We start from the raw sequence: 14,901 nt of genomic DNA, 5'->3' as shown, positions 1-14,901 counted from the left end.
GCAACATCAGTTTTTCAACCAATGCTATTTTGGCAATTGTCTTCGTGATTGGGAAAGCCACATACACAGTGCGTATTCCCCGAATGGTTACACACGCTCAGGACCCCCGTTATGTGACGGGTTTTTATTTCTCATTAACGTTCAAACGAAAGTAGATTCAAGCCGACATCATAGGAACTTTAGCTTTTTCTATCTCATTTTTCAGGAATGTACACAATAATAATGTAAAGACGTTTAAAAGAAAAAAAAATGCATTAAGGCTATATTAAATGACCAACAGCAAACTGGAGTTTACTTATTAATGGACTTTATTTCTAGGACATGGTCCTTAGTAAGCTGTTACAATGTGATCACACACACATACCCATATAGACTACGTGCCTAAACCATACAAGCCTAAACAGACATGCTCAGGTTTGAGGTCTTGAGAGCGTAGAAGAATACGGCATTGTCTTAAAATAAGAACAGATGAGATGCATAAAAACGGCAAATAAAAATATTCAGTTTACAAGCGTAAATGTGAACATTCTTGTTACGCAAACAAACTTTCTTATTATTTCTCTGTAGGGTTAATACAGTGCCGCCCTGACTTAATCGCTGGCTAAGCGCATGCGCCTTGAAAAGTTGCGTCGTTCTCTGCTCATACCTGCTATCATGTGCCGATCCGGGTACTTTAGCACCATCCTATCAACGTCCAGATTGGGATGAGCGCCACCATAAATGTCGTTATGTTGTTGAAATTTGTGCACCATACTTCCTGAAGTTGTTGTTTATAATACATGTTATATTGTATATCAGCGCATTTTTGCGATTTCGTAGTTTTTGTGGGTACATCGACGTTCAAAGTCAGAATTCATAATAGCTCAAATAATCACGCTACAAGAACGTGACTTAGGATGAATGACGTCAAGACAGGAAACAGCCAATCAAAATACGTTTGTTCCATGTGCGTAGTGACGTGGGCGGAGCAACCACGTCTCAAGGGTGAGATTGAATTATATGGACGAAAGTGTGCGGGTTGTGTCGCTGTAAGAAAGCATTTACAACTGGATTTAACGCAGAACCAGGATATAACAGCACGCACTGCAGTTAGTAAAATGGATGTTTATTTTATGCGGAATGTAACCGTCATCTGCTTCAGTCTCCAGGAACCCTGATAGGAAGGCTTTTGCGATTATTAATATTTACATAATCGTGACCGTTCTGGATCGCATACTGGAGGAACCGTGGCACTGACTTTAGTCGGCGACGACAGAATTTGAGAAGCTAAATAAACAGCATAACGTCTTTTGACCTGGATTAACTATCGGGAGGGACTGTCAAATATATACTTGCACCTATTAACATTTTTATACTTTTTATCATTCAGCGAAAAAAAACAAGTTATACAACAGGGAAGTTCAGTTGAAAGCTGGGTCCTAAAGCCCATTTCTTTGGCTCCGGAATACGCGGTTAATTTACGCGTGGCCAAATGATTCAGCTGTGGCAGTTGTTTGTTGAATCCTTTGACATGATGGAGAGCGTTTTGTTAGAGCAAGGATAATTTTTTTTAAAAAGGAATTTTACCGTTTAACACATTTAATTGCACTTTAGATTATCGGCCTGATCAAAATTTCATGTAAGGCAGTATTCCCTTTGTTATTCAACGTTTGTAACTGCACAGAGCATAGAGTCCTGTGAAAGAAATTTTAGTCTTCAACGCTCCGAAGTATTACATTTTAAGGGACTTGTCCAGTGAAGTAATGGTCGTAAATACGATCCACTGGTTCAGGAAGGGCTTGCGGCTCCACGACAATCCTTCCCTCAAAGAGTCAATCCAGGGAGCGGATACTGTTCGTTGCGTGTATATCCTTGACCCTTGGTTTGCAGGATCGTCCAACGTTGGAATCAACAGGTGGAGGTAAGAAAATAGTTTTTTGCATTGTCTTTTTTGTATGTAACACAAAGACGCTACTTCAGTGGACCATAATGTATATGGTTTCATGTACTTCATAATGTTTCGTTAATTTAAGGCATTTTTGCCTAAATGAAAACAATGACCCAAGAGATACAAGTAACTTCTAAACTATTATACTGACATTTCCCTCTAGTTTTCTTTTAAAAATCAAAAGGATCACATTAAATAATTAAAAATACTGTGAACATTTAAAAATAAAATTAAGGTAGCCATTATAACGCCACTTACCGAAAATAGTATAACTATATTTAGAATATGGAGAAAACATATAAGTAGTGTATCATAATGTATTAGCCTAGATGTTTAATAGGGATCTATACTCCATAGATAATCATCATAAACTGTCAGGGAATCCTTTTGTTTCTGACATCAATCAGTGCAATGTTGCCTCTTATCTATGAATTTGTAGAATGAAAAAAAAACCAAAACTGTAAACTGTTAGAAAGCTTTCCTCTAATTCAAGTTTACTCATGAAACAACCATCTTTATAGGGTCGGTATTAACTATGCTGTTAATCTAAAATAGAAGCAAGATTTGTTGGATTGCTTTTTTTGGGTGTGCCACTATACTGGACTATCTACATCTAGACAATTGTAGATAATAATATAATTTTACATTTTCTTAATTTTAATGCACCCACTATGCAAGGTGCCATGTTCTTACAAGCCAGATTCAGCATTTCACAAATATTTTAGCATATAAAAGAAATTAAAACAACAGAAACACTTTCCACGTTGTTCAGGCTCTTGTAAATACCAAAGAGTGGGTTTGCAAGAGAAAAGCTAATTACAAAAAGCACTTTTCAGTGACTCAGTTTGAGAGAGCCTCTGTAGCATGATTTGCTCTGACACGATTAGAGGTCTTTCATCTTTTTGTGACACATTGTAACTCCTTTGTCAAGCATGTCACATGTACTAAAGAAAAGGTCTTGCCATCTGATCTTTAACTTAATTCTTTACCCTTTATGGCATAAAGCATGTTTTTCATGTACAGACTGGGTGTGGTGGATCTGGCTGAATATTGACATGACAAGCCACAGCCTAATAATGTAACGGTGTACAAATAATTCTCTGCTTTACTGTGTATTGCACCTGTGTTGTTTGATGTACAGAAGTGGGTTAGAAGGGGCAATTGATGCTGCTACCACTTAATTAGTGACTAATTCCTTTAGTGACCATTTTACTTTAACATCCATGGGCCTTAACTTATAAGACCAATTTCCTTGAACAGGGAAAATTAAAATTTCCCAAAGATGCTTTACAAATGTCCAAGTCCAAGCCTCCATTGAGCAAGCCAATGGCACTTATTGCTGGTTGAGTTTTGTCTGCCCTTCCTCCTCAGACTAACCTTTTCTTAAGTATTTGCCTGATTCTCTATAAGAATCTGTTTCCTAAGTGCCTAAAGTGTCATAGGAAGACATTTCTAAAGGACTTTACATCTTTCGAATGTATTTTTGAGAATCTTCGTATAGTAATAATGTAATATTTTATGAAATAAGTGGTGTGTAAGCATATTTTATCCAACCATTTTCACTATCAGAGAACTGATGAAAGTAATAATTTATAAGTAAAAATGATCAAATATCATCTAAATGATAAGTATTGTAAACTTAAAAAAAAACACCACTAAGCCCAGGATAGACGAAAGGTCTTCTTCATGATTGCAGACCTTCCTGTCTTTAGAACATGTTAATGAGGCAGAAAGCTGGGAGATGTCCTCATTCCCAATGATGAGGCAGAGCAGTGTTCATAGTTCAGGCCAAAAGGCATTGAAACCAACGTGGACAGGGTGCCTAGACAAAGCTCAAACCAAGGCCAGATCAGACTGGTTAGCACTGACATCCCTTGATTGGGACTGTATGAGCTTAATTAGTCTTTTGCTAAACTCATGTTGTACTGTGAATCTCAGCCTTTGATAGTATATGTTGTAATAGGTTACTAGTTTGATTAGTGTAGTAAGATATGTTGTATGATTTCAGACAACAAAAACTGTGAGTGGCATGTTGAGAAAATGCCAGTCATATAAAGAGTAATGCAGTTTGTCTCAATGTAGGATTCAGCTAGTATAGACTAGAGTAACTGTGTTTGCTATCCAAAGCACAGCCAGAGTATTTAAGACCAAGTGATTGTATGAAGATTAGGAATGTATAGTACATAAATGCTTAAGATATAATTTTATAATGGCTTAAAGGTATAATTTCAATAATTGCTTTATTTATTATTACTTAAAGTACAATGTAAGATCTATCTATCTATCTATCTATCTATCTATCTATCTATCTATCTATCTATCTATCTATCTATCTATCTATCTATCTATCTATCTATCTATCTATCTATCTATCTATCTATCTATCTATCTATCTATCTCATTGCTGCCATAGCAACAACTGGAAATGCAAATAGATATGTCATTAATCCATTAGTATTAAAATGCCTTGCCAATGGAAATGACAAATCCTTAAGAAGTGTTCAATAAAGCAATCACCAAGCCTTCTCTTGGTTTATTTCATGTAAAGCTGATTACATTTCTTGCAAATAATGCAGTATATGTTTTCTGCATTGCAGAACACAAGGTTTCCAGAGAAACAGGGCAGAGATCCTTCATCAGTGCAAGCAAAGTGCACAATATATACATTTGTCTACTGTATTACTTGCAAGATGTGTTATTAGCTTTACATTAAAGAAGCACTTTGCTTGCACAACTGATGAAGAACTTGTGTCTGAAATGTCCTATTTCTTTGAAACCTTGTGGTTTTTTTTGGGTTTTTTTAAAGGATTTTGAATTTTTCTACATCTCTTTGTACAGTACACTGTAGTTACTCACCTGGAATCTTCTTTGGATAGAGATATATATATATATATATATATATATATATATATATATATATATATATATATATATATATATATATGGATATGAATATATATATATGAATATATATGAGAGGGTGCGAGCGAGCGAGAGAGTATCTGTACTTGAAGTTCAATATGTGATTCATGGATTCATGTGCTTGCACTGATTTGAAAAAAATTGTTTGTAATATTAGTATCAACTTCTGCCACTGTATTTGACAAATAAATTCCTGGTCACATGTGGCTGCAGCCATTAATCTTAAAATATCAAGTAAATACCTTGGTATTTTGTTACATTTTGCATCTCTTTCTAATGGATGTGGGCGTCATTAAATGTTTTTTTTATTCTCAAATTAATCTCACCCACTATGTTTTGTGCCCACTTATTACCAGAATGATGCAGTCTACCACTGCGTGTTACCTGGCAACTGCAAGAGACACCTCTAATGCTATAATAAATGTCTGTGGGTTCTATCTCTATGGAGACCACTCAAATTGTTGCAAAATATTCCCAAGTTTACAAAATATTCTCAACAAGTGTCATGATGCTTTTCTCCTTCTTTGTTACTTGTGTGTATGCATATTGTCATGTCTTGAGATTTTGTCATAATGTCTGTCCTTCATTATGTAATATCTTTCTTCCATAAATATAATAAGTGTTAGTCATGATGTCCAGTTTATTGAAACTGCAGTTAATTTTAAGAAAAGGTCATCTCACCAAAAACAGTTTTAAGGAATATAGGTTAATAAGGTGACTATAATAAAAAATGGTTCTGAACCTATTGTCTTTTTAATAGTAATTTCTGTTTTACTTTTAGTCCAGCCTTATTTTAGGACAATTCAATGGATTTAGGGTTGGCAGGAAAGACATGGACATTTTGCTGAATATCTTAGTCACCATAAAGAAATGTTCATGTTGTATGGCATTATCTATTCTTAGTTTCAGTAGGCTCATGGTTTTACAGTTTCAAAGAAAGCCAGAGGAACTATTAAAGATTTAAACTAAACAAGCTTGAATCTGCTGTAAGGTTACAGCTATGGTTCAAATTGCAAAGTTGTATGCCAGCAGGAGGTTTCTTAGGTTTCTTAAAGGCTTATAATTGAGAAACTGCCCAGCGGTTCTATAGAGGTTGTATATAGTTTGCGGGGCTGCCATCTTGCATGATGGTGGAGCTTATTTAAAGGAGTGCAGCATTCACGAAACTTTCTGTGGTAGTCGTGAGCAAACCTCGGCTCAGCTGCACTGCTTAGCCTGTAATTTTCATTGTTTCACTGCATTTCATATTATAAGTGCACTTTGTTAAGTAGAGATTTTTGAGAATTGTTTTCAATGTAATATATGCACAGATTATGCCACATGACGTAGCTTGTGGCTGTGAAATGTTTAATATGAGCTCTTGGGCACCATTGCAAGGTGGTCTTGTAATTAGTCAGATATCAATGGACAATACTTTGCTTAGAAGAGTGCTTTCCTAAATCATAATCATTACAATTATTATAATTTGAGGGATAAAAATGGTCAGTTTTGATTGGTGCACCAATTTAAACCTGCAGTCCTTATTATAGCTTTCTGGCATCTTCTGTATTACAAGCACATCCCCTACCACAGCCTCTAACATGCTCTAAAGAGATTAGCATAACTATATAGGGATGTGTGCTAGAATAAAGTTTTGAGTTACAAGTATTGCTGGTTTTATTATCTCCAGAGTTGGACACCTAACCCCATCAAGATCCAATTAAGAAACACCTTTTTAAGAGTTTAGGACATTAAGAATATTGAGGCATGCATTAAACTTCATATAACTCAGGAAAGTAATTAGGTAGTCCCATTTATTGTCATTGTTTCATCCCCAAGCAACTGAACTAGGATCTGTTTCATTTTCTCACTTGTAATAAATGAGCTTTTAACATGAAACATCATAGCTGGTTTAAACTGTACCTTTTGATTGTACCATTCCACTAAACCAGTAGCAGGAGGATCTTATTCCTGTGAGCAGAGAAATCAGTTTAGTGTGTACACGAACACATTTTAGATAAGGGATAACATAATGGTACTCATGTCTGCTGTAAACACAGGATGCTATTGGCGAAGTCTTCAGTTAAACCGCTGCATTACTGTGTATAGTTAATGCTCATTATATACTTACACTAATAATGTTTATCTGATTTTAGCATGTCAGTGTCTTTGGTTATGCCCATAATCTAAAGAACCACAGTACCTTTTCACTATACAGGGTGACTTTTAGGTTTTTTTGTTTTGTTTTGTTTTGTTTTGGTTTGGTTTTTTTGGGGGTGGGGGGGGGGGTGTGTACTTTGAGTCTGTCCGTATAACTTCATACTTTCTAATGGTAACCTAGTATATGACAGATTTTTAGAAAGTTCACTTGCCTAAGATGCACCATGAAATAAATCCTGCCTATCTATATGTCTTAAAGGTACAGAGCATTGTCCATTCCACAGGTTCCTGCTGCAGTGTCTGGAGGACTTAGATGCCAGCCTCCGCAAACTTAGCTCCCGCTTGTTTGTAATCCGGGGCCAACCCACTGATGTCTTTCCCAGGCTCTTCAAGGTTCTGCAGCATACGGCACACTTATCTTTTATCTTTGTTTATCTTTTTATGCTAAACTGTGGTAAATGTAATTATGACAAATTATGTGTTTTAATTATATGTAGTTATCTGTAGAGGATGGTATATGAAGATGTTTTTTGAGAGAACACTGTAGTTAAAATGTAGAGGTATTAAAAGGTTTAGTGTAGGTTTCCAAAGAAACAAGATGTCTCATGTTAATACAGCTGGACTAAAGAGAAAAAAACCTCCTCCCATTCTATACACATGTAAATGTCAGCTGCTCTGCTGCTGTTGATGGTGTCCTCTTGAACCACAGGAGTGGAGCATCACTCGCCTGTCTTATGAGTATGACTCTGAGCCATTTGGAAAGGAGCGGGACGCTGCCATTAAAAAGCTGGCAAATGAGGCAGGTGTGGAGGTGACCGTCCGCATCTCCCACACACTCTACGATTTGGACAAGTGCGTACTCCTCTGTGCACCATTCTTTGTCAGTCAGCTGTTACCCCCAGACATTCCTGCCATACCAAGAGACTACTGAACTACTGAGCCAAGAGACTTCAGAACGGTAGTTTTCAGATATCCGTCTGTTAATTCTTTATTTTCCGTTCTGTTGCAGGATCATAGAGCTCAATGGTGGCCAGTCTCCACTGACTTACAAGCGTTTCCAGACCCTCATCAGCAGGATGGAAGCGGTGGAGATGCCAGCCGAGACCATCACAGCAGAAGTGATAGGCTCCTGCGTCACTCCATTGTCTGATGATCACGATGAGAAGTTCGGGGTCCCCTCCCTGGAGGAGCTTGGTGGGTCTCTTGCATCATGGCATGGCTTTCCATTCATGAAGTCAGAGTGGGATCAGTTCCAGACTGTTACTGAGTTGTAAATGCCAGTTTCACCTACTTACAGTGCAGTCCATAAGGAACTGATCAGTGAGTATATTTTTCTCTATTTTGGTTCTGTACAACTAGGAAAGGTGAAGTGCAGGCTGTCAGTTTAAATGCCTGTCCATAACAACCATGTAAGTATCATGGCTGTTTTTGCTACAAGATGCCAGTTTGCTATTCAGAAAAGTAAAAAGTGCAAAGCCTGTATAATTCTCATTTATGGACATATGAGACAAAAAGCATTCTGTGCTGAAGTGATAGAAAGGGGAAAGTGTGGAGAATAAAAAGAAACCGCTCATGATCCAAAGCATACCCCCATTTCTGTTAAACATGGTGGCACCTGCCTCTGCTGACACCGTGGCTGCCAGTGGCAGAATAAATTTTGGAGCATGACAGTGACCTAAAGCAACTATGGAATTTTTAGGGCCATGAAAAAAAATATTCTGGACATGTCAGACTGCCAACCTGAATGTCGCTGTGCATGCTGTTTGCTTATTGAGGCCAGAAGTGAAGAAAATGGCCCCAAAATACCAGGCCTGCAACTGCAGTCTTTTTTTAGTTCCTGCTTAGAGCTACACCACTGAAAAGACACTGCTGGTGTCTGTGGTTAGCACATTTAGGGAAGTTATCATCTGCAAAACAATTTAGAATATATCACGGGCTAGCAACCTCATCAGTATTAGCTAAAAATGCTTTTTATTATTTGATTTTATTATAACAGCTTGATTTCCTACTTTTATGCTGAATTGGAGGTACTTTGAATTTACTAAGAATGTGTCTTAAAGTAAAAATGTAATGTGCTATATTTTACACTGTAAAAAATTTCCAGTTACATACAATCTAATTTGAGCATTTTGTTACCCTCACACCATTCTATATATGTGGTTTCAGAATTTCTAAGAGATTCAGTAATCACACATCCCAATAAAATCTTTAAACACTGTTTTGCATTTCTTTTGTGTGTTCAGTAATTCTATCTAAGAGTTATTCTTAGCTTTACAATAACTTTTTCTTTGTGTTAAAAAATATTTTTCCCCCCATTTAAATCCTCTGTTCAGTAATCCATGTCACTTGTGCAGGTTTTGACACAGAGGGGCTGACCTCAGCGGTATGGCCTGGAGGAGAGACAGAGGCCCTCACACGCCTTGAGAGGCATCTGGAGAGGAAGGTCTGAAAACTTCAGTGATTGAACCTCACTTAATTTTTTTACCAAGCATGCATGATGATCTGTCCTATACTGTTTTACTTTATTTGTTGTGAATTGACAAGGGTGCAAAGATAACTTTGTCATGATTTCCTTGAGCAGTGTTTCTCAACCCTGTGTTTGGGGTCCACAGACCAGGATCACATTTCTGCTCTCTCTCAGCTCCCTTCATTCCTGAAACAAGTAATCAGGGACATTGAATACCTGATATCGGCATATTGGGAGCAGGGCTAAAGCAAAAAATGTGGTCCGTTTGAGGGGGCCCCCCTAGGACTGGGGTGAGAAACATGGGCCTAAAATCTTCATTTTCCAGGCATGGGTGGCCAACTTTGAGCGTCCTAGAATGAATGCCAATTCCCTGCTAGCCAGTCCTACAGGCCTCAGTCCCTATCTGAGGTTTGGCTGTCTCTCATGCCGCCTCTTCTACTTCAAACTCACCGACTTGTACAGGAAGGTAAGGACCTCAGCACTCATGTCATGTGCTTCATGATGATGTGCCTTGCACCAAGCATATCCTTCTAGTGATGCCCAGGGGCCATGCCAGTCCGAGATCAGGGGTGAAGTTGAGTGGCGAGCAAAGCGGCATGATGTTGCAGGGGGCTGGAGTGGCTTTAGGAAAACATATTAACCTCCAGTCAGTGAACAAATTTGCTTAATATTTTTTATAAAGAAAGTTGGCTGTGGAGCATACAGAGCTGAGTAACCTACACAACTGTAGTTTGATAAGCTATTTATCTTACAAAGAATGTAGCCAAGCTACGGTAAACCTATGTTTCAGAGAAATGTATCTAACATTAGTTAGGCTAACTACTACAATCTACATGTCAAAAGTAGTTTTTACAACATGAAAGCTGCAGCCTTGATTGAAGTCATGGCTTCTGCTAATGAGCAATGAAAAGCATGAAATGAAAAGCATGAAATGAAAAGAAACTTGACACTAAGGTTGTTTTCATGAACAACTCCTCATAATAGCAGCTAGGAACACCCTAAGTCCTTTCCAACCAACTGACAAGAACCAGCTAAATTATTTGATGGATCAGATAACGATTGAGTGATTGTCATTCTTTGAATGAGGAGTGACTGGTCCACTCACATACTCTGTCTAACTGTTCTCAGGTGAAGAAGAACAGCTCACCCCCTCTTTCACTCTATGGCCAACTACTGTGGCGTGAGTTCTTCTACACGGCTGCCACCAACAACCCTCGCTTTGACAAGATGGAGGGCAATCCCATCTGCGTGCAGATCCCCTGGGACCGCAATGCTGAGGCACTGGCCAAGTGGGCAGAGGGCAGGACAGGCTTCCCTTGGATCGATGCCATCATGACCCAACTGAGGCAGGAGGGCTGGATCCACCATTTGGCACGCCATGCTGTGGCCTGCTTCCTCTCTCGCGGAGACCTGTGGATCAGCTGGGAAGAGGGTATGAAGGTACAGCAGCCTTAAAGATGGCCTGATTATGTTAAATGATGATTAAACAATTAAATGACCCACTGAACGAATATTTACTTTATTACATGGAACAGTTGCTCCTTTAAAAGGTTTTCATTTGCTCAAGCATTTTTTCTTTCACTGTGCTTTGTCGGTATGAGGTGTAATTGCATACTGACCAAACCCCATACTGGGACTGGTGACTTACATGCACTGTTCTGGTCAAAGGTGTTTGAGGAGCTGCTTCTGGATGCAGACTGGAGTGTGAATGCAGGCAGCTGGATGTGGCTCTCTTGCAGCTCCTTCTTCCAGCAGTTCTTCCACTGTTACTGCCCAGTGGGTTTTGGCCGCCGCACCGACCCCAACGGGGACTACATACGGTGGGTTTTACTGACCCATTCTGCACTACTCAACTGAAAACAGCTCTCCTATTTTGGGAAATGAAGAAGTAGGTTCTAGTTGTACTGAATTTGCATGTTTTTCCCCTTCAGTCATCCACTCAGTCCCACAGTGAAAAATATTGTGGCTACACCTCACTGTGGAATTTTGTGGAGTGCTGTGATTGAGCCATTTCTTCTCCCTCTGAAATACTTATATGATTCAGAGTAGACTTGGGTTGATAATCAATATTATAGTTTACTGCAATAATTTAAATATGTACTGATGACGTGTAAATTGTCATGATATAGTGCATATTATTTTTTACATTAAATGTAGAAATACTTTGATTTTGTTTATTGCATTAAAAACATTATTTTGGTTGATTCATCTTTTTATTTTTCCAGTTTCCACTCACAGTTAGGATTATTGCACTTAACTAATAAGCTAAATAAACAGATGTCACAGCCAATAGTGTGGTTACTCTGGTTTCCAAGCATTACTAGTCAGTGCAACTTCTTTCTGTTGCTTATCTCTAATTTTGCATTAATGTTTCACATAACAGAATGGTTTTGTGGTGATGTATGTTTGGTTGTGAAACTTTTAAGTGAGGGTACATTTTATGTGTTTAGGTAATGTTCACCATTATCTTTTTTATGTTCCCACTTTAAACAGTATAGAGTGATTGTTAGATTGTTAGATGTGCGGATACCATGGATCCCTTTTTTCCTTCCAAATGACATTAGATTAATGCAGAATTCTGATTTTTAAGATGTCTGATTCATTTCTTCATGTAGACGGTACTTACCTGTCCTGAGGGGTTTTCCTGCAAAGTACATCTATGACCCCTGGAACGCACCAGAAAGCGTGCAGAAATTGGCCAAGTGTATGCTGGGTGTGCACTACCCCAAACCCATGGTGCACCATGCAGAGGCTAGCCGTCTCAACATTGAGCGCATGAAACAGATCTACCAGCAGCTGTCCTGTTATCGGGGCCTGGGTGAGTCGCTCCCACCAGGGGTTTGAACCCACTGTACAGACACAAAATATTTGGGATTGTCTGCATTTTTCACTACAGTAGACCTTTCCAGTGTCTTATTACTTATCTGTTTTACCTGTGAGTGAATCCTTATATATGGATCATTAGCAAATTCCAGTGGAAAACAAAAGCTAAAATGGTTGTCCATCATTACAATATTCAATGGAGAATGTCAGCAAAATGTAATGCGTCTCAGGTATGATTTAGATGGTTTGGAAAGGGAGTAGCAATTATGATCCAAGTTGTCCTGAATAAGCATTACAGTAGGCAAAATAAAGCCCACAGCAGCGTTGTATAGGCGGTACTGTGCCCTCACTGAGGCCTGACTCTTTCAGGACTGCTGGCAACTGTGCCATCCAATGCTAATGGGCCTGGGGAGAACTCCGCGAGCCTGATGGCTCTCTCTGAGGGCCCCCAGGATGCTGCTGCATGCTCAGGTATGTCCCCTGGCCCAGGGTTTGATGATACAAAAACAAGGTCACTCAAAAAACCTCCAGTGAATGAATGCTCTTGGGAGCCAGCCAGGCCTGAAACTTGATTTGAGACATGTAGTGTGCCTTTCAGACAAGACCTCAGTAGTCATCAGGTCTTGCTGGCTTGACTGTAGGGTACCAGATGCCTGCTAACCCTCAGGGGGAGTGGCAAAGTGGAATGATGGGGTACCCACAGGCAGACACACATCCCAGCAGCAGCAGCACACAACAACAAGGTACACACACAACCATGCATATCCACAGAAACAATGTCACAAAAACAATGTCACAAAAACAATCGCACTTGATGAGTGTAGAACTAAACCAGTCACACATTCATTTTACAAAGCTCTCAGAAAACACTTTGAAATCATGCTTTCATTTTTAAGCATGTCCTTATAGAATCTCATTGACTGCAGGTTGTTTAGTGAGCAGCAGTGGCATGGTGTGCTACAGACAGGAAGCTCAGCAGATATCTGGACCTGTTCTCCAGCAAGGTAAAGGCTTTCACCTGCCAACTCCCAGAATCGTGTACAATAAAAACATGGTTTTATTTAAAGTATTACATTGAAAGTGCATGTAAGCACTGTTTTTGTGGTGCATCAGTCTATAAACCAAGTCACACGTGTCTGTCTCCCCCAGGGCGAGGGCTCCACTCCAATGCGGTGCAGAACTCTGGGAAGCGCCACAGTGAAGAATCTGGTCCTAGCACAGGCTCTAAAGTCCAGAGACAGTGCAGTTCTTAAACAGGTTCATCTTATTTTACACTTTTTTTCTTTTTTTTTTTCTTTCTTTCTTTTTTTTTTTTTTACAATTTTACTTTGAAGTTTTAGACTTCTAAGTATATATCATTGTGATCATCTGTTTGTCTTGTCCTGCAACTTCAAAAATAATTATTCAGTCAAACTATTTGTGTGTCAACACTCTGAACAGGCTGTTGGCTGAAGGCTCTCACCTGGAGAACCTGAATGTCTGTTCATCTGTTTTTGGGTACTATTAGAAGTGCATGATCAGTAATTTTATTAATTTTTATTGGACTGTAAATGATCTCTTGGACTCTGTCCAAGTTGATGATGGCATCCTAGCCAACTTTGGACAAATCACAATTGTTCATCACAACAATGTTCTGTTAATGCTAATTGAGTGTTAGGACTTCCCTGGAGACAGAAATTTTTCTGTATATAATATTTTGTTGAATACTCACATACAAATTGTACATATTTGCTATTGTATGTGCTTTCTCTATTTCATGTCATAGACCCACTGATATATTTTTGATAAATGATCATTGTGGATCATCTGTAATCTGTGCTTTTTGAAAATGTAAACATTAAAGAGCATTTATAGACTGCCCATACAGTACACAGTCAGAGTCGGTCTGCTTCCTTTTGTCACACGCTCTCTTTACGCTTTCTGACTCTCCTTATCTCTGCTATACATGACTGTCTGTGATGTTACTTCCTTTGTTCTTTAGTTGCCAATCCCTCATGCTCCCCTTGGAAGTCTCACAGTGCTTCTCACCATCTACTTCTGAACTCTGTCTCCTCATATAGCTGTCATCACTGTATGCTAAAGACATGGTATGCTAAATCAGGGTGTTGTACATCAATTTGTGCTTCTTGTCCAGCATATTGTGCTTGTTTAATAAACAAAGTGTAAATGTAAATTGTGCTTGATGTTATTTTGAATGCAAGAAATGTCTCACATTCTCAAAAGATAGTCAATAAATCAGTAAATTATTTCGAATGTGTATAATACCAAAGAGGTTGTTTACCTGAGAATAGAACAGTGCTTGCTGGAAAGACTAGTCTGTGATTTTTTTTTTTTTTTTTTTTTTTTTTTTTTTTTTTTTTTTGTTTCACGTAAACATAGTGCTATTTTACCAAATTCCAAGGGTTATCCATGCAGTCTGGTACCTGGACCAAAGCTGGTAAGTGAATTCTTGTTGTTTTGTTTTGTTTTGTTTTTTTTTTCTGTTCTTGCTTCAGTTAGTGATTATCAGTTTCAATTTTGTAAGAAGAAACGGGCATGATGGTCTAAGAGTCAGCGTTATGATTACTGGCATTGAGACATAAAATCATTCCATTATCAGTGTTATTCCAGAATGCAGCATATT

General features: G+C 38.6%; 1 protein-coding gene across 2 annotated transcripts; it reads left to right on the top strand.

The window, feature by feature from the left end:
- Positions 1 to 977: 977 nt before the first annotated feature.
- cry1a (cryptochrome circadian regulator 1a) lies at positions 978 to 14,451 on the top strand. Of its 2 annotated transcripts, XM_027002169.3 has the most exons (13): positions 979 to 1,900; positions 7,273 to 7,381; positions 7,698 to 7,840; positions 7,998 to 8,182; positions 9,343 to 9,431; positions 9,781 to 9,921; positions 10,584 to 10,895; positions 11,124 to 11,275; positions 12,071 to 12,273; positions 12,648 to 12,749; positions 12,920 to 13,021; positions 13,205 to 13,282; positions 13,428 to 14,451. In XM_027002169.3, exons 1-13 carry the CDS (start codon positions 1,743 to 1,745, stop codon positions 13,529 to 13,531), a joined length of 1,878 nt encoding a protein of 625 aa, XP_026857970.1. In that variant the 5' UTR covers positions 979 to 1,742; the 3' UTR covers positions 13,532 to 14,451. The 2 variants fall into 2 exon arrangements, with proteins under 2 accessions (XP_081579056.1, XP_026857970.1); XM_081722930.1 differs by lacking the exons at positions 12,648 to 12,749; positions 12,920 to 13,021 and having other exon boundaries at positions 978 to 1,900.
- Positions 14,452 to 14,901: the final 450 nt, after the last annotated feature.

This window comes from Electrophorus electricus, chromosome 11 (genome assembly GCF_041902795.1).
Source record: "Electrophorus electricus isolate QZ-2024a chromosome 11, ASM4190279v1, whole genome shotgun sequence".
In the NCBI taxonomy this organism is placed as follows: Eukaryota; Metazoa; Chordata; class Actinopteri; order Gymnotiformes; family Gymnotidae; genus Electrophorus; species Electrophorus electricus.
Note: the sequence above shows the minus strand (reverse complement) of the source record. Positions and strands in the feature narration are given on the sequence as shown.